Source organism: Culicoides brevitarsis, chromosome 1 (genome assembly GCF_036172545.1).
Source record: "Culicoides brevitarsis isolate CSIRO-B50_1 chromosome 1, AGI_CSIRO_Cbre_v1, whole genome shotgun sequence".
Classification (NCBI taxonomy): Eukaryota; Metazoa; Arthropoda; class Insecta; order Diptera; family Ceratopogonidae; genus Culicoides; species Culicoides brevitarsis.
Genome location: NC_087085.1, coordinates 15,029,190 through 15,052,918, shown reverse-complemented (window position 1 = coordinate 15,052,918; position 23,729 = coordinate 15,029,190). Strand labels below are relative to the sequence as shown.

General features: G+C 28.6%; 1 protein-coding gene across 3 annotated transcripts in view; it reads left to right on the top strand.

Annotated features, from left to right (window-relative positions):
• The window catches only part of LOC134837016 (POU domain, class 6, transcription factor 2), a 47,302-nt gene extending 28,246 nt beyond the window's left edge, over positions 1–19,056 (top strand). Inside the window, exons 3-13 of one of the 3 annotated variants that reach the window (XM_063852322.1) lie at positions 12,179–12,356; positions 12,438–12,695; positions 12,752–12,919; positions 13,014–13,115; positions 13,982–14,375; positions 14,430–14,674; positions 17,324–17,504; positions 17,802–17,855; positions 18,329–18,412; positions 18,489–18,625; positions 18,685–19,056. In XM_063852322.1, coding sequence (XP_063708392.1) covers positions 12,179–12,356; positions 12,438–12,695; positions 12,752–12,919; positions 13,014–13,115; positions 13,982–14,375; positions 14,430–14,674; positions 17,324–17,504; positions 17,802–17,855; positions 18,329–18,412; positions 18,489–18,625; positions 18,685–18,809 — 1,926 coding nt within the window. In that variant the 3' untranslated portion in view covers positions 18,810–19,056. Of the gene's footprint in view, positions 1–12,178; positions 12,361–12,437; positions 12,696–12,751; positions 12,920–13,013; positions 13,116–13,981; positions 14,376–14,429; positions 14,675–17,323; positions 17,505–17,801; positions 17,856–18,328; positions 18,413–18,488; positions 18,626–18,684 lie in introns of those variants that run through there. The other 2 variants (XM_063852324.1, XM_063852323.1) reach the window with 2 other exon arrangements.
• The last annotated feature ends 4,673 nt before the right edge of the window (positions 19,057–23,729 follow it).

Here is a 23,729-nt window from a genome sequence, read left to right as displayed (position 1 = left end):
GTAGATATTCGTTATAGGTACCTACGATGTAGAAATGGATTCGAGCGCTGATTAAACATTAATTAACAAAAAACAATGGATCGTAAATGTACATTGTGGGTGAATGAGTGTGTCTCCCCAGAACGACAGAGTGTGTATTTATATTGACTGGACAAAATAAATTAGGGATTTAATTTTTTTTTTCTTTTTTTTTATGAGGTTCCTCATACTCTTCATAAATTTTTTTTTCGCATGAATCATGCAAATTACGTTGATAATACGATAAAAACGCGGGAGGTCGTGGTACAAGTCAATTCGTAATCAGTGCTGCATTTTGCTCGTGTCTTGCCCGTATTTGCCGTAGACATGTCATTAATTATTAGAGTATTATTGTGATAATTTTCTAATGTCAAACTTCAAATATAACAAGTAGTTTGAACAAATTTTCGTATATTTTCTGTGTGAGGTCTTCGTGCATGTACACGACATTATTATAGAGTACTTAATGGCTTTAATGAACGTTTGCATTATTTACGCTCAAAAGTTTATGTTTATTTTATGGTATCTACTGCTAAAAAGTTAAGTTAAACGTCAATATCGTCTGTGCCGTACAAATAAAACTAGAAAATTTGAGTCTTAATTATGCATGTGAAAAGACATGCAAATGGCAATTCAGACAACAACGTTCGTTTTAAGGAAAATAGCAAAGGTAAATAGATATTTCGGGATGTTGATTATTCGATGCATCGCGCGTCGTTCCGTGTATCCTGATTAATTTTAACTTAATTATTTACAGCTCCGTGAAAAGTGCAATGGACAAGCAAGGAAACGTCATTAGCTACCTATCATCGAATAATTCATAAACGCCAAACAAACAAGTTATTTTATGTTAATTTATTTATCACTCTCTATCATCAACATTAAATTATCGCATAAATAACTGCCTCGAATGTCCTTCACCGATGCATTGTTGTGTTTCGCACAAAATGCGCGCGACTGTTCTCGACATCATCACTAAACTTTTGCAAACTTATTGACTTGATTAAATTTACAAAACTACTCGGAGACTCGCTCGCATGTTGTTTGCCAAACAAAACACGACGACGATGTGACGACCGCTCCAAAAGAACAAGAGCTATTTAATATTTTGTTTTGTTGTCAGTCTAATGAGCACAAAGTTTGTCATTTATTCGTCGTTGTTGCACGTCGAAAAGTTATCAATTTTTGAACGCACACGGCAGATTGATTCACGCAAATCGTCATCACATCACATTATCCGCTAAATTTAAAAATCACAATCTCTCATTTTTGCCATTGAATCATTTCGAACGATGATGAGGATGATGAAAACTCGTCAATCCATTGCTGATTATCATAATAATCAGTGTATTTGTTGAAGCTTGTCAGTGTGTCTCTTTTATGCCGATTATGAGAGATTATTAGCTATGATTAAAAATGGTTTAAAAATTGCTTTTGAAATGTGTGTTTTATTGAAAAAATTGTTAAAGTTTGTCGATTTTAACGAATTTTTTAATTTTTTTAAATAAAATTTTATATTATTAATTTTTTACAAATTTCTAAGAAAAAAAAAATTAAATTTTTTAAAAAATTTATTAATGAATATTTTTATTTTAATTAGTTATTTAATTTTTTAATTAGTTTTAAAATAACTTATTTAATTCTTTTTTTTTGTTTCATGACAATAGTACATTTCATTCACAACAGTTTCAGTTCATATTGGCGCAAGGATTTGAAAATTATCATATTAAAAAAAGTTTTAAATAAAAAAAAATATTTTAAGTATTAGAAAATAATATTTTAATAATTAGAAATAATTTTAACAAATATTAAACATTAAACAATTTAATTAAAATTTAACAAATAAAAATAAATTTTAAAAAATATTTTTTTATATTATTTTTTTTATTGCAAAAATTTATAAAAATATTAACTGATGATTTTCCAATTTTTCTCAGAAAATAATACCTATTATTAATTTTATTCAACATTATTTTTAATTTATTTTAATTTTTTTTTAAATAATAATAATTTTTTTATTTTTTATGTTTTATTTATATTTGGCATTTTTAAATGTTAAATATGTTTTAATGTATCATAAAGTATATATTATAAATAATAATGATGCTGCCAGAATATGAAATTGAAAAATTAAATAAAAAATAATTAATTTTAAACATTATAATTAATTTTAATTAGATACTCATTATAGATTTTTTTATAATTTTATTTTGGAATAATCATCATCATTATCATATGTATAAATTACATTAAATTGGATTAACTTATGTTAGCTAAATTTTACAAATAAAATTAAAAAAAAATATTAAATAAAAATTAAAAAAAATTATATAAAAATTTAATTAATTTCAAATAATTGATCAAAAATTTAACCTAAAATAATTTTATGAAATCGAAAAATCACTTAAAAAAATCCGCTCAATAAAAAAATTTCAATTAATTTTTAATTAGCTACTAATCATTTTGTCACACAAAAATTAACTTAAAGTATTTTCTAAGTCTGTCTGTTGTTTCTCAGTGAAAGCAGCAAACACAGTTACTAATAAACTTTTTCCGCTCCTAATAAGAGCATTTCAAGTTAATTTTGTGAAATGAAGTTCATTTGCATATAAATAAGGTGAAGCACTATAACATGTGCATAACTAAAGAAGGTGCTCTGGCATCTTTGCGGCATGGCATCATATACTCACTGTGCATTCATTAGAGTGTTTTGACGATGATTATTAGAAAAGGTGTTTTGTTCTTCTTCCTGCTTCTGCATTTGCTGCTGCCGTTGCACAATTAAACTGGAGAAAGCCTATTCTTTCCTTTATTGGTTTTATTTTTGTTTTGTGCATGTGTTCGTCCTTTCCTGTATAATTCTGCAATTAAATGAAATGCAAGAACTAATTATTCTTTGCAGAATTATGACTAAAAGATAGAGTGGTCCTCTATTAAAATGTATCATCATTATAAGTAAGAACGTCTCTCTCCTTCTCTCTCTCGCTCGCTCGGTCGGTGCCGTGTTTGGATTTAATTGTATTTCTATGCATTTTGTGTTGTTTGCCGAGAATAATATACCGAAAGCTGGTTAGGCGGAAAAAGCAATAAAACACACAAGATATGTGCAATATTTTTGGGTGACTGAATTTGCCATGCAGAGCGACTGAAAAAAGACGTTCTTCAATTTCGACCGACACACGAACAACAACAACAACAACAGAAAGTGTGAGGTCTCATTAATTATTCCCTCATCTTCTTGTCTTTTGTGTCGCTCGATGCTCGTGTCACATGCACCGAACAATGTGCATTAGCTGGCAAATGGACTTTATCGTTAATGGAAAAACAAACTCACACTCTGATGATTTCCATAATTGAAAAGATCATAAGCGGTGTCGTCGTCGTCATCGTCGTCGTGACAGGTGAATATTGGCTCGGAGAAGAATAGAAAGTATCACTTTTTCGCACACAAACACAGTTCATCAGTTCGGCCCGTATAAATCATGCATATTCAAAAAGGCTCAAACATGGGACAATATCTTAAATTGCATTTTATTATAAACAACAAATATCACACGAGAAACGTCGACGACTACGACGAAGAGATCCCAATATTTAACCAGCCAATGATGTTATGTGTCGTTTTCTCTCAAATATATGAGAAATGCCATTACCATTTCTCTTGATGGCATTTTCTAACGCACACACATGCAAAGCAAACATGCAAAACTAAAACAGCATAAACATTTTAAGCACACACACACACACACAGTCAAAATGCATTTCTATCGCTTATAATCATAATAATAATAATAAGAACAGGGCTAGAGACCAGAGACACAGAGACAGAGGACATCTATTATAAGTAAAAGTGCATATATTTTCGTCTCTTGTGCAGCGCGCTCGGTACAGACGTAAAAATAAAAGGACATTTGAACAATTAGATATGCACATTGCACATTTAATGTCTGACTATTTATCACTGAAAATGATTCTTTCGTAAAATGCATGGGAAGCTGTCTAGATGACACATGAGACGCATCGCATTTCTCTCGCTCCTTCTCTTTCTCTGAACTCAAAATAAATTCGGGGGATGAGAAATGTTGTCAAAATAATAATTTACAAAATATCGCTTTTCATCTTCGAAAATATATACTTCAAACTATCAATTAGAAAAAATAATTAATTAAGATTGTCGCTAAATTCCGTTTTCCAGAAGAGCCAATTAAGGCAAGTCCTTTGAATGGTCAGATGGATAAATCGCATAACGGCAGTTTTTGAATTTAATTAAGAATGAGATAAAGATGAGTTTTTTAAAGAAATTTTCAAAAATTTATAAAAAAATGAGTTACCGTAATGTAGATAAATTTTTATGGAAATAAAAAAAATTCTTTATATGACAGAAAATAAAAATTAATTTAATTTAATTTAAAATTAATTTTATTATCATTTTTACTTAATAATATTTTTTTTATTTAACAAATTTGAGCTTTTAAACGAAAATTCGATTTTTTAAAATATTTTAAATGAGAATTATTTTAATAAAAATTAATTTTAATTTTTTTAAATTTATGATTTTACGAGAAATAATTTAAAAATTGTTGACAAGCTAAATTTCAAATTTTTTCAAAATCATTTTTTGTTTATTTCTGCTTTGTTATTGCATAAAAAGTCAATTTAAAGTAAACAATTTGGGAAAATCTTAAAATTGGAAATCTGTAAAAAATTTGTTTTTTTTTTATATTTAATTGGATCAATGTTCTTAATCTCGACAGAAAATTCATGAAACTATCCTTTAACGATAAAATTTCAAATTTTGTCTTTATTTATATATTTACTCTATGAGCTTAAAAATGAAGAAATAATTAAAAATCATTTTTACAGCTCAAAAATATTAAAATATTGAACAAACTTTTAAAAAATTAATGATTTTTTTTATTAATTTTTGTTGAATTTTTATTATTTTTTTTTTGATTAAAAATTTTATGTTTAATTAAAAATAGAATTAAACAAAATATTTTTCTCAATTTGTTAAAAAATGCAGTTATGCGATTTATTTTTTTAAGCCCTTCATTTCTCCTCCTTCAAATCTTCCATTTTTGCTTCGCATCTGAGAAAATACGGAGCTAATAAATTTTACATCCAACTCAAAAGCAAATTTCATTTTGATATGTATATTAAATATTCCATAATTTATTAATCAAATCGAACCACTTTTGTACGTAGGAAACTCGTCTCTGTTGTCCGTAGTACAAGGCAAGGAATAATAAAGATCAATACGACTTCTGTTGCTGCAGACACATCACTTCATTATATACAATCTGTGTGGTATATTAATTCTGCAATTTATAAAACTAAATATCTCTAGATGTCGAACGGGGTTCGTTTTTGGGGGTAAAAACGATAACTACGACTACCTTTCGAAAATTTTCCCTGAACTTATCCCTCTTTCGATCGTATGTCCTTTAGTACAGACACACACACACACACACGGGCTGGCTGCTGCTATTTTATCGTTTTATTAGATATTGATATAATATGTGCGGAGGACGAGATACAATGTGATGTGCGACGTTAAACAGAAAATATGCTAATTTTCCTCTACGACGACTTGCGCTGCCGTTGTTGTGTCTCTAAAACTCAAGTGAGTAGCTTTCCGATATGCCGATGTGCGCGGCGTGCAATATGAGAAAAAGGCCATGCACACACAGTTATCTTATTTAGTGGCTTTAGTCTACCTAACCTTCGTTTATAGTGTGAGGAGGTGTAGGAAAATGGGATATTTTGCCATCAGTTTTAGTTTGTTGCGTGTCTCATGTGAGAGTGTGTGTGTGCACATGATGAATTTATTATTTTAAGGATGAGTTACGTGTACCATACGTAAATAATATGTAAAGAACTTTTGCTCAGCTCAGCTCGGTTCAGGTCTTGCTATTTCTCTGCTCTTTTTGTGGCGTACGAGTGTGAGCATAATTTATTTATAAATAAAGTTGATTTGTGATGGTCCGTTGTGAATGTTTATTTGCAAGGCAATTCTTGCCAAAGTCGCATAATTGATAAGCTTGGGTCACTGCCATCTTTGGAACGAACAGAACAGGATCTAAAATTAGAAAATTCTCAAAATTAATTGATTTTTCTTAACTGTTTTCTTTTCTAAAAAATTTTCTATGGAAAATTTATGAAAAATTAATTATTTATAATTAAATTTTTAAAATTAATTTTGACAATTTTTTAGGAAATGTCAGTTTGAATTTTGACCGTTAAAAATTTGGAAATTGACTTTTTATTTTTTTAATTGATAATTTACGATTTTTTTTAATTTTACTGAAAAAATCAATTTTTTTTTCTTAATAAATGTTTTTATAATGTCAATTTTAAGTCAAAATTTGTAAATGTCAATTCAAAAAATGTTCATTAAATTAATTTTTAGTTAATTTTTAATGATTTTTGGGAATAAATATTTTAATTTAATAAGAAAAAAAATTTTTTTGACCTAAAAAAATTTATTATTTAATTATTTAAAGAAAAATCAATAATTTTGCCCAAAATGTTTGAAAAATTAAAAAATTATTAACTTTTGGGCTAAAAATCAAAATTTTCATTCAAAGTATCCTTAGAAATTTTAAGCAAAAAGTTTAAGTCAAAAATTCTTTTTGAGCCTAACAAAACTTCGGATAAAAGAAAAATTAACTGCGTTACCACTAAAAGGCCACAAAAGTGTTGCAACAAAGGTTTATCGTGTGCCATCGTACACATTTCGCTTGACAACAGTTCATCATTGCCGTGATGTGTGCTGACCGCTCTTTCGTTGTTGTTGTTGTTTTTTTCTGCAATGATGTAAATTCAATTTTTTTCCTCTCTCTCATGACTCGTTCATTTATTTTTTTTGTGTGTGTCATGTCATTACAAATGTACAAAAAAAAAATATTACATGAAATATCCTCCTCCACGCTAGGACGACTGACTTCTGTTCCTTTATTTTATTTACAATTTTTTTTCTCGCATTCTATTCCGCGTTGCTGCCACTAGATTGCATTATTATCATAAACTCTGGCAATATTCCCTCCCTGAATTTCAAATGCGTGCCAGAAGACCGAAGCATTCATGTGGCGATTCCTGGTTAAAACAACACACACACACTCACTCACTACAATTTCCCATGTTTAGAGGATAGGAAAAAAAAATAATGCGCGCAAAAGACACATCATAAGCTGCCTATAACGTTGGAACAATGCATGTACACTTTTTTTTCCAATTTTTTTTATTTTGTACCGTTACTACGTTGATGCCTGTGAAAAAAAAAGAAAAAAAAGTAATGCACACAGATCGGATTTTAATGCAACCAGGTCGATTGGTACGAATTAAAAATAAAAAGGGCTAGTCAATGATGGCTATTGTTCTCTCGCAAGTTGAGAGTTGAGTTATAAACGTGTTGGAGACAATCTCCTTACTCACACTATTTTCGCTCGGATTTATGTTGTGTGTGCATGTGTGCCTGGACTTGAGCCATTCAATTCGTAAATTTTTTTTACGTTGAAAAAAGTTGTAAAATGAAACGGAAAAAATGCTAAATAACCAAAAATTTATATGTGAAAAGGACGTATGTACAGGAAAAAATATTGGAAAGAGCTTTTACGAGAACAGAGAACCAACTACGAGATCAGCAGGAATTTAATTATTGAACGGAAGTTAATCTTAGAAGGGTTTCATGTTGGAAATTGTATTTTTAGGATTTTTTTTCGATGAAAGATTCTTGTAAATTTTTTTAAAAATTAATAAATTAATTATTAAATTAAATTAAAAATAAAATTTAATAAAAATTAAAATAAAATAAAAAATTTAAAAAAAATAAATAATTTAAATAAAATTTTCATAAATAAAAAAAAAATAAATTCAAATAAAATTAAAATTATTTTAAAACTAAATTTACATAAAATAAAAAATTAATTAAATTTAATTATATTTAAATTAAACAAAAATTGAATTAAATAAAATTTAAATAAAAAATTAAATTATTTAATTTAGTTAAAAATAAAACAAAATAAAATAAAATACAAATAAAATTAAATTAAAAAAAATTTTTCAAAATTAAAATTAAATTAAATTACATAAAATTTTTTATTATTTTTTTTTTTTCTTATTTTTTCTGATAAGAAAAATGATCCTCAGATTTGTTTTCAAAAAAAATAATGAACTGATTTTCCTCCATAAAATCCCTTCGCACGACAATGCATCGAGAGAGAGGAAAAAATCGCATTTATTTAAGTTGGGTGGCACGCAAGCAATAAAAAAATGGATCAACCATGGTGGGAAGGAAAAATAACCACCAGCTAGAGGCTGTTATAAGTATATTTTTTGGTTCATTTTTATTTTCGCCCTACGTAATGTACGCAATTTTTATTGGCAATGAAAAAAGGTGGTGGTGTTAGGACGATTTTTATTTTCTGCATGAACGTTCGGACATTCGCCTGCGAAAAAAAGCGCCCAAAACAAGAGAAAAAAAAAAGAACTCTCATATAAATTTTAATGCAATCGCCGTACAAACGCGTACATTTGCAGGCAATGATGAACAAAATATGCATCGATCATGATGCTTTTCGGGCAACAACAACAACAACACAACGACGATGACGAAGCGGCATGGAATGGGTTTGCAATTTTTTTTTCTCCTGCAAACTTTTTAAATAAATGAGTGTATCGCTGCAGATTCGAATGTCTCTAACGAAAGGCAAGCCGAAGTAGGAGTAATTGTATTGGGTGGCTACTGGTCATTTTTTTCATGTACTCTTTTTTTTTGCACATCCTTGTCCTATTATTTTTATTATTTGCATATACAACAGCAGCATTTGTGTACATTGCAATTTTTCTTGCCTTTTTTTATAATTATGTGTGTGCGCGAATGTACATTGTTTTGCTACTGCTGCTCTTGTCGTCGCTGCTGCTGCTGCTGTTCCGTGAAATAAAAGCAAGGAACTTTTATGGATGTGTTCGGAGGAAATAAACAACAACTTTCGGGACAAGGAATGTTTTGTATTTTTTGCTGCCTTTTTTTCGTGCTCAACGTGAGCAGCAAATACCTTTTCTGATGCTCCGCATGGAGGAGAATGTTGATCTATTGAACGTTTGGGAATATTTGTTCTCATATTTTTAAAATGTTTTGCGCGATATTAATTTTTATAAATGTGCATTGAAAATAAGTTATGTGCGTTTTTAAGTGAATTGCATGTTTTTCCATTTGAGAAATTGGATTCTCTGGGCAAACAACAAATCAGAAAGAGAGTTTCAAGTTGATTTTTGTAAACATTTGTGCTAAACTTGGATATTTGATGAAAATTCTGGTCAAATTCCGATTTTTTTTAGAACTTAGGGATTTTTAATCATCATCAAGTCAAGTTCTTAATTATTAAAGTATTTTTTTTTAGTCATAAAAGAGAAGAATTTTTGATGATTTTTGAAGATCATACTAAAATTTTCTCTTTTATCAAAAATTAAGACAAAAATAGATATTAAAACTTTTTGTAGCCTAATTACTCAAATTAAATTATGATCCTTTAGTTAAAAATTTTTTAAGTATTTTTTTCGTTCAATTAAAGATTAATTTAAAAATGAATAAATTCAGTATATTTAAGCTCCAAAGAGAATGAAAATAAAAATTCTTATTTTTTTTAAATTTTTTTTTTTTCAAGAATAATTAACTTTCTTATTAATTTCATCAATTAAAGATTACAGCATTTATTCGAACAAAATTAATTTAATTTATTTTTTTAAATTTAACAATTTAAATTTTATGTAAAAAAAATATTTAAATAAAAATATGAAAACAAATGAAAAAAAAAGCATCTAAAAAAATATTATTTCAAGCAATTTATTTTATTTTAAGAAATTAATGAAAATTCTTACAAAAATGACAAAATATTTAAAAAAATCAATTATGTCAAAAAATTTTTAAAAAATAAATTCAAAAAAAAATTCATTATTTTTTTTTTTTCATTTGAAATTCTTTAAAAATTCATTTCAAGACAAACTTATCATCGAGAATTATTTAAAATCTTTAATCAATTTATGAATTTCATCAAATATCAAAAAATTTAATGATGTCACAAAAATTGCAAAATATTTGCTTAAAATCGTTGCTCTTAAAATTATTCATCTCTTACCATCAAAATCCGCGATACAAAAAAATCTCTCCATTAAAAAGGGGTTCCGCATTAAAATTTATGCATAAATTATTTGATAAAATAAAACGTAAAAATCTGGGAGTTGATTAGATTTGCACATTATCGCCAAAAACACCCAACACGATGCCATTAACACAACAAATACGCAAAAAATGCAAGTAGTATCCCCCAATTCTACTCTCCGCACTCGCATTCGCCAACCAGATTGATGATGTAAAATTAATTGCATGCCCCAAGGAGCTGTTTGCTTAATTCATCATTTCGCATTTATTTTTTGTGTGTGTTCCGTTTTTTTTAGAATTAATTTTAGTTTTTCAGTCAACAACATTTTTTTTATTGCAAAAAATCAATCGATTAATTGCAAATATAATTTAGCTGCCGAAAAAAAAATCAACAACTTTAGAAAACCGCGCCTTCGATTTCCACCCAGTCAGTCTTTTGCGTCATGTGTGTGTCTGTCGCACGTATAAAAATAGAGATTTTGCTTCTATTTAACCGCGCACATTCTTTTCATTTCTTTTTTTTAAATAGTTGTGTCTCCCGTATGCACGGAAAATAAAAATTTTTTCTCCGTCAAAAGGCGCACACAATACCGCATACACACACACAGCGGAAAATGTGAGTGAGACACACCGACTTTCCAGTTGGAAAAAGTATTTGTCTCGTTCGTGTCGGCGTACAACGTAACGCAATCGCGCTTTTTTTTCATTTTCATTCCTCCGAAACCGATGTAGTGGCACGCATGTGTGCCTACTTTTTTTGTGTGCGCTTGTACGTGAAAAATAGATAAAAAGCCTTGCGAAAGAACTAAATGATGGCGATGGAGAGAAACCTTCTAGAATTTCTTCAATTTACGATGAAAAAGCTTTTATGAAAAAATTAATTAAATTTATAAAAAAAAAATTAAATCCAGAAAAATGCAATAAAAGCTTTTTTTCTGCAACACAAAGACAAACAACAAGGAATTTAATTAAAAAAATCATCTCATCACACAAAAAATGAAATGAACATCGTGATCTTATTACTCGACATTTTTTTATTTGATTAGCCATTTTGTTCGTTGCTGCAGCTGAACGGTCTCAGACGCTGCCAACGCAGGTGTGTCGACACAAAAATGCAATAAAAAAGCAAACACAAAAAGAATCTCCGAGCAAAAATTGGTATATTGATCCATCCACGTCTATCTTCATCGGACATTCATCGTCTATCACTATCGGACTTTTTTTTCCTACATCGCACGCCATGCCACACAAAACTTGTTGTTGTTGTTGTTTTTGTTGTTGTGTAGGAAAAATGGTGTGAAAAATCATTGAATTTTTTATTTGACTGATGAAACAACTTTTTTTTTGTTGTTTTTCATGTTTTTATTTTTTTTTTCATGTTTCTCCAGTATGGCTTCCTCGTGTGTATTTGATCATTTATTTTTTTGTTCACACAAACTTAGAACGTTGATTGAACATATTCTATTCAGAAATCGATAAAATATGAAAAACACACACGCCAGATTGAATATTTAATGAATGGTTGAAAAGTCTTATGAATAAAAAATTTGGTTCATGACACAAAATTGAATGCAAAAAAAATTAAAACAAAACATAATGAGCTCGTATTCAGTAAAAATTAAATAATTAAAACAAAAAAAACCAGTAATGAAAACTTATTTACATTTGTTGGACATTATTGGAACGATAAAAACGCTCCTCATTACAATTCATTTCAAATTACTGCAAATTATTGTGTCAGTCAATCAATTAATGATCTACATACGAAGCAAAAAAATTGAAATTATTACAGAATATTTTAACGTGACATCGTATTTGGTGCATGCAGTGTCGTGTAAAACAATTATACTTAACAATAATCGACATAATTACTGACAAAAAACAATTTGCGAGATAAAATGTTTCATAAATTTATGAAAATATGATTTAATTGACGGGCCCGTTGACGGAAATCATGTTTTTTCGGATGTTAACAGATTTTTTTTGCCTCTTTTTTATTAGGAACACAATGACGACGATGACAGAAGTAACGCCAGTACGCCGCAATCGCAACGGAACTCGCCCGAGCCAAAGGAGCATCACATCTTCAATGAACACTACCAGAATTCGGACAAAAGTAGTTTGTCAAGCAGCAAAAACAACTCAAATTCGTCGCAAATGTCGTCGCTGAACGGAACTAGTGAGTAACTATCGTACCGAACAATGGTGCCTCCCGTCATTCCGTTGAACTAATTTTGGAATTTTTTTCTTTTTTTTGTAGTGCAAGACTTGATCAACTTGCAAAAGTTGCAAAATTTGTCGATTTTTCAACATCCGCAGTTAGGGCAACAGTTGCCGGGATTGTCGAATTTAACCAGTGGTCAGCAAAATTTGTTGAATTCTCCGCTGAACTTGAGTTTGGGAGGACATTCGAATATGCCGGCGGCTGAAAGCCCGCAATTGCCGCAACTGATACTGGCTTCGGGGCAGTTGATACAAGGGATACAGGGTGCACAGTTGTTGATACCGACGTCGCAAGGTAAGATCTGAAAATAAATTAAATTTTTTTTTATTTAATTTTTGGGAATTTTTCAGGCGTTACCACACAAACGATTTTAACGATACCAGTTAGCCAACAAATTGCATCGAGTGTGACAAAGGAACAAATTTTCCAGAATATCACGCAGTTGATTAGTCGTGCCGATAGTTTATCGAGTCCATTGCCGCCGCATTTACCTCTGTCACAATCACAAATTATCAATAGTAAGTTTGTGTGTCTTCCATAGAAAACTTTAACGTGGGATTTTTGGATTTTATTAATTTTGTGATTTTTTCTTTCCATATGAAAATTTTAAAGGTTCAAACTTACTTAACTCACATTTCCTATCAAATAATGCTCAACAATTACTGTCATCGATACAACCGCCGAATATTTTACCCACGTTAGCAGCAGCTGCTGGTAAGAAGTTACTTTTTAAATTTTATAAAAAATCTTAAGTTTTCTGAAATCTGAAAATTTTTAATACTTTAAAATGATCTTTTTTTTAAATATTTGATTTATAATTTTTCTTATTTCATAGCAAAATTGCTCACTTTTAACTTAAAATTTAAAAACAAAAAAAAACTTATAAAATTTGAACTTTTTATAATTTTTTTCGAAAAAAATATACAGTTAGTTGGTATATAAAATTGTAAAATTAAAAAAAAAATCTAAAAGTCGTAAATTTGGAACTTTTGGATATTTTTTACCAAAACTTATTAAAAAATTCAAAACATAAGTTCAACTGATATTTTTGTTTCTTTCTTCAAATTTTTAGTATGAAATGTGCGATTTCCTTAAAAAATATAATTGACGGAAAATCCTTTAAAGTTGTGCATTTGAGCAAAAATTCTTTTATGTACAAAATTTCATAAAAATGGCTCAGAAAGTACATTTTTTTTTTATTTTAAAATTTTTTTGAAGAAAATATTTCAAAACTAAGAAGAATTCAAAAGTCAATTATTTTTTTTATTTTTATTTTTATAGCAAAATTAAATCATTTTTAATTTAAATTAATTTTTGAGCTTGAGTTTTTGTTACAACTTCTGTAAAAAGGTTAAAATTTTAGTTTAGTTGTTAAAAAAATTTTAAATTTTTTTTCACTTGCCAAATTTTTAGTCAAACTTCCATAAATTTGTAAAGCAAAAATGGAAAATTAGACATTTTTATACTTAATATTCGATAATCTTCTCAAATAATATTTTAAAAATTATATTTTATGAAATTGAGAACATTTTTGATTTCGTATCGACTTAACTTTCTTACTAATATCCCTCAAATTACAGCAGCTCAACAACAAGCAGCAGCCGCCCAATCACAACACGAGCATCAGCAGTCACAACAATCGAACAAATCGTCGTTAGTGTCAAAGTCATCGCAGCATCTGTCATCAGCGCGTCACAGCCCCTTGGCAGCAGGAAATGCGGGAAATCAATCGAAACTCAACCACCATCATCATCATCGGGATCAAAATCGACCAAAGTCCCATTCGCCGCAACCGACAAACTTGTCGAATAATTTGTCGTCGATGTTCGATGTCAAGTCCAGCGGAGGCGCGGCACGTTTGACACCCATTGCGGAGCGCAGCAGCGACGAACGAGACGAACATCATCGAAAGAGCTCGCCAATGCATCAAAACTCGTCGCGTGACGACTCGCATTCACCAAATTTCTCGAATCGGTAAGTAGAAAAAATATTTTTTCTTGATTTTTTTTTAATTTCATGCTTTGACAGATTGCCTACGACAAATGGCGAACTAATTATAACGAAAAGTCATCCTCATCACATGTCATCGGGCAACAATGCGGGTCCAAGTCGATCCTCGCAATCGTCGCCGCAATCCGGGCATCACAATATCTCCAACTACCATTTGCCGAGCTCGATGACGAAGAGTCCCACAAACAGTAGCAGTCACAAACCACCTTTGTCACCGGCTGGATCTGATAATTCTGGCGGTGATTTACTTTCCGACTCACCGAGTAAGTACCAAAAGTCAAGTCATGTCAAAGTTTTGTGTTACAACGCGTTTCCCCAAGTGCGATGATGATGCGGCGGCAACGTGTGTGTTTCACGAGACAACCTTTAAAAAATGTGTTTAACACCTTGCAAAACTTTTTCCTACCTTTCCTTGCTTTGCGAACCAATGTGCCATGCTGACATAGAACAGCCGACGGCGCTACAATAGAAAGAGCGCTACACACAAAAACGTTTTTCATTCACTAAAATTTTACATGTTACACTCATTTTCTCCTCTCGATTAATGTGCTAAAATAATAAAGTATCGCATTACCGATAAAACACACACGACGACGACGATGCTGCCAACCTCGTGAATAAACTTTTAAATCAAGCTAATAATGTTTCGCTTCATGCTAATTATAATCATCATCTTCTCTCTTTCGGAAATGTTTGCGTGCATGTGATATTATTATTATTAAATGTTGGTTTTATCATAATTTTGTCGTAATTTTATGTATGAACGTGTTTGTTCTTCTGTCACATGACGACAGACTGATATAATTATAACAAGTTTTGGATAATTAGCGTATGTTAGTGAGATAATTTGTGAAATGTGCAAACATTTTTCAGTCATATCCGTGATACTGGCGGAAAATTATCAGAGTTGACATTTAAAGTTTTGATGAAGAGGAAATTTGAAGATTTCCTGCAAATATTTTAATAAAATTTTCAGTCTGATTGAAATGCAACTTGCATAATAATTCGATAATAATTGTTAAAAATCGAAAATAAAACAAGAAAAAAATTATTAGAAGTATTAAAATGCAAGAACTAATTAAATTTGCAGAAAAATAATAATATTAAAAAAAAAATTAAAAAATATAAAATTATAAAATACATATTTTAAAAATAAAAAACCCAGTAAAACAAGGTATATTTAGTTTTAATTATTTTATTTTAATTAATTTCTTTTTATTATTAAAAAAATAATTTGTTTTAATTTTAATTTTTTTTATTTAATTTTTATTATCTGACTTTATTTAATTTAGGCCGCTCCAAATTTTTTTTTATTTCCCCTAATTTTAAAAGCCGAAAATTAAATTAATTTTTAAATTTCATAAAATTGACCATTTTTTGGTCAATTTTAATTTAATTTTCAAAAAATTATTTAAATTTTTTTACTTTAATTTTTTGTGTTGAAAAAAAATTTTACATAATTTTCTTTTTATTTCCTAAAAATTATTTTTCAAAAATTTTTGACGGTTATTTTTATGAATTTTTTTTTGTTAAAATTTTTAACTTGAATTACTTTCAGATCAATTTTAAATCATCAAATCTCAATGTAAATACCACAAAAACTACTAAAATATTCATAAAGGGCCCAAATTTGTTAAAATTTTGTCATTTTGTATGAAATAGTATTTCAAAACTTTTTTTTTATTTTTTATTTAAAAAAAATGTTTTAAGACAAAACATCGGAAAAATTTGGAACGGCCTTAATTTAAAAAAATATTTGTTAAAATGTAAATTTTAAAACATCTACTTGTTGAAAAGTATTTTTTTAACATATATTTTTAAAAATTTTAATCTTTAAAAAATTTTTTAAAATTTCTTTTAAAGATATCTAAAATTCTAAAAATTTCAAAAAATTTTATTTAATTTAATTTAGTTTTAAAATTTTTAATAAAATATTTAATTAAAAAAAATAAGCAAAAAATATATTTAACTGACGGAAAAATCATTGAAAATTAAAAAATACGTTAGTTTTTCCGAAAACTAATTTTATTTTTAAACAAAAATATTTTTTTTAAATCTCATAAAACTAACTTTTTATTTTTTGTCATCGAATCCCTTAACTCAATTAACTCATCATAATATTTTCATGAAAAACACATAAAAATAGTCAAAGCAATAAAAGTCAACAATCACCTTGAGACGAAAGCGAAAGTGAAAAGCACACCCGAAGAATAAAGAAATCTGTGCACAAAAGCATAAATTAGTAGAAGAATTTAAAAACACACAGGCATGGATAAAAAACATAAAGAGCACTAACCTATCCCAAAAGTATAAAATTTTCCTCTTTTCTTTTTCCATGTGCTGCTTTTACTTTATTTTTCCCTTTTTTTTATAAATTTTCTCTTTTGCCGCACATCAGACACACATAAACGTTGAGAAAAACCGAGTAACGTCTCGTACACGAAAAATTTTCCCACAATTCTTTACTTTTATTTTGTGCATGAAAAAACGGGTTCTCAACCTCCTTGTGTCTCAATTTCCATATAAATGTGCAAAGAATGTGCACCAGTTGTAAACAAAAATTGTTTCGACGGCACACAGTCGTTTTTTGTATTACATACACAGCAAGAAGAGGACTGGATTTTGTTGTTTTTGTCTCAGCTTTAATTTTTACTGTTTTTTCCGGTATAAAAGGATCCCAAAGTGTGTGTGTGTGTGTGTCTAGATTATTTTATTCACATGACCCTTTTTTTGTATAAATATTTTATTTTGAATGTTCAAATTTACTTTATTTTTGTGAGGAGCGCCATAGAAGCGCAACAAGTGTTTGCGAGAATTGTTTGACGATGATGATGATGATGAAGTCATCGCATAAAAAAAGGATAAGAATAATAAAAGGGGGTGCTAAAGATCACTTTTTTCTCTTATTCCAGATGAACTAACAATCAATCAGACAAATTGTAATGTAGTTGATGGCATTGACCTGGACGAGATCAAAGAGTTTGCCAAGGCATTCAAGCTCCGTCGTCTCTCGCTTGGCTTGACGCAAACGCAAGTGGGACAAGCGCTGTCGGTCACTGAAGGTCCCGCTTATAGTCAAAGTGCTATTTGTAGGTAAGGATCGGATTTTTTTTTCGAAAAATTTAAATTTTTCTTGATGAATTTTATGCGCAATGTTCCTCGCATTTTTCGACGTTCAAATATTTTTAATTGTTTCATCGAAAAAAAAATATTAAATAAATTGTTCGTATAGATAGAGGATGCCAGGACATTTTTTGTTTTCTTTCTCGTCACAGTCAATCAAGTGATAATTAATTTTATTTTTTTTTTACCTTTTTTCTTTCGCAAATTTCGATAAATATTAACAACTATTCGATTATTTTGTCATTACTTGCGCATCCAACAAAAAAGTGCCCTCGCTGCTCAAATGTACGCAGCTGCACAGATTTCATCACAGCAACAAATGTACGTAAATTCATCTTTTTTATTATAAATTAATAAACAAAATGCATTTTTGTAGTGGATTTTTGTTATTATTTTATTTTTTTTTTGGTTTTTCTAACAATTTATTTTTTTTAGAGAGACAAAAACTCTAAAAAATAAATATTTAACCTCTATAGTTGCATGCAATAACCTTTAACCACCCTCAATCACTGTATTTGTATTATTTTTTATTATTTTAGTATTATTTGATTTTTCCTTTCTCTCTCACTCTCTCTCTCGCTTTATTATAAATATGTTTCATCTAAAAAGGCCAGGGCAGTAAATTTAAATTTCAATGGAAAAAAGAGCGTTTTTGCAAGTTTTCTCATTTATTTTTTAGTTTTTACATGTCCTGGCATTTTTAGAGACCACGTAGATTTGTAGATTTTGGCTTTTGTTCTATTAACAATTTTTCCATTAAATTCTCGTAATTAATTAAATCATACATTTATTAGGTTTGAAAAGCTGGACATCACTCCCAAAAGTGCGCAGAAAATAAAACCTGTGTTAGAAAAGTGGATGAAGGAAGCCGAGGAACGGTAAGTTTTGCCTGTCAACTTTTTTTTTTTGTAAATTGCATTATGAACTCATTCGTTTCGCATCCATCAAAATTAGTTACAAAACGGGACAGAATCACTTAACGGACTTTATTGGTGTGGAGCCATCCAAGAAGCGAAAACGTCGTACGTCATTCACGCCGCAAGCATTGGAGTTGCTTAATGCCCATTTCGAGCGAAATACACATCCGTCAGGTAAATTTTAATTTTTTTTTCTTTGATAAAATAGTTTTTAATTAATATTTTTATTTTAGGAACGGAAATCACTGGCCTAGCACATCAACTTGGTTACGAGCGCGAAGTTATCCGGATATGGTTTTGCAACAAACGTCAAGCTTTGAAGAATACCGTACGAATGATGTCCAAAGGAATGGTCTAAATTACATGTTTTAACGAAAAAATTCGAAAATAACTTTTTATAAAGCTCAAATCCCGTTTAAAAAAATCTTGAAATGTAAATTTAAAATTTAATCAGCCTCGAAAGGCACTTATGTACAAAACAGAAAAAATACTTTCACATAATGTAAGATACTCAGTCGTCAAAATTTTAAGAAAACCCTGATAATGACTGAAATTATATTGAAATATTGAAGAAAAAAAATATTACATTTATTTACTATATATAATTGTACTCTTAATAAATGTAGTTATATTGAAGTAATATGCGATGAAGAAATAAAATTGAAATAAACTATGGAAAAATATTAAGTTAGAATATATAAAAGAACAGATTAAAATTTTAGAGACTAAAAATAATACAGAAAAAAATAATGTATAATCCAATATTAGAAGGTAAAATTTAATAAATGTGGATCGTATTTCAAAAAATTATTATAATTATTATTAAATAATTATTTAAGTTTTAAACTTAAAGTAAAAAAAAAAGAAAATAATACTGCGGAAAAAATAAAAATTATTATTATTACTAATGATAAATAATGTACAAGAAGATTTTAAGTTAATATGGAAATATTATAAAAAATGAAAATAATAAAAACACATTTTGTGCCATATGTATCCAATTGAAATGCATTTTTAATATTTTTATTTTAATGAATTATTGAACAAAAGAGGTAAGAAAAATTTAATAAATGATAAAGGAGATTTTAATGGTGAGTTTTCTTTATTTTAATGTTAAATAAATAAACATGTCACAATTGAGTCAATCTACTTTTAATTATATTTTGAAACTTAAAAATTTATTTAACGAAAGCCTAAAATTTTTTAAAAAATTTTTTTAAATGCTACTTTTTGACCTTTTTGAACGTTATAATTTGAAATTAATTTTCTGTGTTTTCAAGTTGAAAGTCTAAATTGAAATAAAATGTAAAAAAAAAAATTAAGTCAAGTTACTCGTAAATTTATTATTTAAAAGCAAGTTAAGTTCATTTTCATGTAAATTTGCCATTTTTATCGTTTTTCAATCAAAATGAACCAAAAAATTTCCTTTTTTACTATTTTTTTAAAATCGTATCCCTTAAATTTTTTCGCCAAAATTGGAGGGAGAGACATAAAACGAAATAATTATATTTGATGGTCCAAGACAAAAATATTTTTTAAATATAAAAACAATTTTAAACCTTTTTTTTTACAATTTTCAACTCAAAAAATATTAAATTCTCAGTATTTTCGAAAAAAAATAATTATATTACTGAAAAATTTTTTAAAATTCCATTTCATTTATCTTTTCTCATTTTTTTTTCTTTTAATTTTTTCACAAATTTTAAAAATCATAAATAAACTTAACAGAAGAGATTTACAAATATGTTGAAAATTTGATGCCATCTTATAACAAGCTTTTAAAAACGGAAAAATAATAAATTGCAATGCGCATGCCTGAATATTAAGTTCAGGTCCTTTTTATTTGAATTGAAATTATCCTCATAATACGTTGTAACTGACATTTTATAAATTTCATTGAATTATTCAATCTTTTATTTTTTTCGATAAATTCCTTACATTGTATGCAAAACTAAGAATAAGATAATGAGCATTTTTCTGCTTATTGTTATCTCACTTGGAATGCTTAATTAAATCTAATCAAGAGTTTTTTAATCAATTTTATATCTATTGTTTGATGACCTAAAAATTTGTTCTACGAAAAATATTTTATCTTTAAAGGATGAATATTTCTCGTTTTAATTTTCATTCATAAAACTTTATTGATTATTTTTTGAAACAATTTTAAACAATTTCTCCAACACTTTTTCAATATTATCAATTTTTTTAATTTTTTCTTCCAACAATTTCATTTCTCGTCTCATTTTTCGAACTTCACTGATCTCAGTTTCTTCATGAATTTCCGTTCTTTTTTGTTTTTCACTCAAATTTTCCTCAATTTCCTTAATTTGTTTTATTTCGTGTCGCATTACGGCATTATCTTTTCTGTATTCCGACGCTATCCACGAGGTATCTGGATTGCATCTAAAGTTACCGAATACCAACTGAACTGGATAATATCTGACTTTCTCTTGTTTATTGCTGGTATACGTTATTTTCTTATCAATCAAAATTTTATTTGCATCAACAGCTCGTCCGCATGGCACTTCGTTATCTTCCCACAATAAAGTGGCTAAATTTGGACAAAATTCCACAATTTTCTCGACACTCAAGTCTGACAAGTCGTTCGAATAGAGAGACAAGCTTTGCAGTTGTGGATTATGTCTTACCAACTCGGAGGAAAATGCTGTGAGATTATTGGCACCCGCATCCAAGGTAATTAAATTCGGCAGTCCAGCAAATAAATCGTATTGATTCAACTCTTTTATTTGATTTCGGAAGAATGAAAGCGTCTCCAAAGATTTCGTGTATCGAAAAGTGTTTGGATGAAAATTTTTGATTTGATTATTGTTCAATTTTAACGTTTTCAGCATCGAGCAACTGTGAAAGGCATCTTCGGTGATTTCCTGAATTCCCAAGAGATCCATATCGATTACGTTTAAGGCGGGAAAAGTTTTGCAAATTCCATTTGTTACAACCGGAATGACACTTGTGGTGAATTTTACTTCTCCCACAAGCAAGGGATTGTCAGCAGTTGGCTCCCATTGATAATGCGTTGAGTTAAGGACGATTCCTGTGAATGTACAAACGATTCCATTGCTCGTACATTTGAATACCGGTACTTCATTTTGTGCGAAAATCAATTGAAAGAGATTGAAACCAATTAAAATTTTTAAAAAAATGTTCATATTGACCACTTTTTACGTGTAGCCACTTGAAATCTTTGATAAAAACTCATTGAAATGGCAAACCATATTTTGTTTTTATAGAATTATTCGATATTTATCTGCTCTGATAATCTATTGAAGCTGATAGTCGTTCACAGAATTCAATCTCTGCCTTTTTTGCCTGATATTATGATATCAATTGATTATTTAAGTTGAACATAATCTCTAAAATAATTCACTGTTTTTGCAAAAATATTCATTCTGTGATTGATTAGTCGATTTTTCACAAGTTCCTTCTACATCGCATGTTCATTCATTATCAGCTGAAGTCGTTTTTGTCATATTTCCATCGATTCGCATCTATGGAATTTTCCATTCGAGTAAATTGAATTCCAAATATTCAAAGCTCAATGTCACCATTATTGATTCTAACCGGCAAAATCACTTCTACTGGCAGCTCATTTAAAATTCACACACAAAAAAAGCGAAAAAAAAAATCAATTTCGATTAGATTAAATTTTTATCATGAATGACACTTATAAATAACTCATACAATACCACGCAGAGAAAAATACTCTCTTATCGCGATAGTCTTCAATATTACATTAGCAAGAGTTTTCGATCAAAAAAAAATATTTTAAAATGAGCGAGATTTGATTCTCTAATGCGAGGCTTATCATTTTCTAATAATAAAGCAAAATCTTGAATGGAACGTCCTTCAGATAATGTGAAAATAATGATGTTCAAAAATCCCCCAAGTTGCGCTTAAACATGGAGAACGTATATAATTTTAAAATAGATATGAGTTTTAATATGATATCAATGTCAATATCTCGTTCGTTGGTTAAATTCAATTTACTCACTTGACCAGCTCTTACTCTCCGGTTCATGGAAACAGAGATATTTCAATTACATACAGATTTGTTCAATTTCAGTAGAAATGATACAAAAAAAAATACATATAAAAATAGTTTGTTGCACAGAAAGTTGCTACCGAGAACAGCGTGAAAAACAAGAGAAAGAGACAGACAAATTGTGTCTGTTACAAAGGCCGATCATAAAAAATTCTCTTTTTAAAGTTTAACTTTGTGAAATGTTGACAGAACAACTTAATTTATTTCTATTTGATGCAATTTTCTAAATGACAGGCAATTGTGTAGTGGCGTACTGTAAAGCTTCTTATGGTTTTTCGCAAATTTGTGGAAGAAAAAGGTTTCGAAATTTGTTTTTTTTTTTGTGAGGAAATTTTTAAGGAGAATTCTGAAACGTTTTTTTGAAGTATTTTATTATTCAAAATTCAGTTATTAATAAAATGAATTAAAAAAAATAAAAAAAAATTAGTTTTTCTTTAAAATTTTCTAAAGATGATTTATTTTAAATAAAACGTTTAATAAATTAAACTCATAAATTAAAATAATTTTTTGTAACGCAATAACTCAAGATATTTTTTCTTAATTCTTGAACGATATTTTTTAGATAGTTCGTTTTAGACTTCTAAATGTTTATGTGGTAAAAAATGTAAAAAAAAATGTTATAACATGAAAAGTTTCTTATAGTCTATGTTTACTTTTGATGTAAGCTTCACGACATAAAAAAGCCTCAAAAATGTCAATAACTTTTAAACAAGAAAAGCAGACCGTATAATTTTCAGCCTTAATGACCAAATCAACACCTATTTCATGTTACAAGAAAAAATAAATACGCAAAAAACGACCTTTTCTTTAAGGGACGCAAAAAAACCTCAGACTTTGAACAATTCTGAATATTAAGCGTTCAGATTTTATTGGTTTTCTCGAAAAATAAGTGTCGACATAATTAATGATTTTAGGTGGTTTTCAGTTTTCCCAATGTTTTTTTCTAAACTAAGTCTAATATTGGGATGAATAATTTTTATTAAATTTTTAAAAAATATTTAAATTTTACGCATTAAATTTTGGACGAAAATTTTTAAGGGCTAAAATAAATTGTGCAAATAAAAAATTTAATCACCAAATTAAAATTACTTTCTGACAAATAAAAAAAAAATCAAAAATCTACAGTGAAAAATAAATTTTGCGAATAGAAAATGCAAAATGGACAAATAAAAAATTATTTTTTTGGCAAATAAAGTTTACCATGTAGCAAATAAAAAT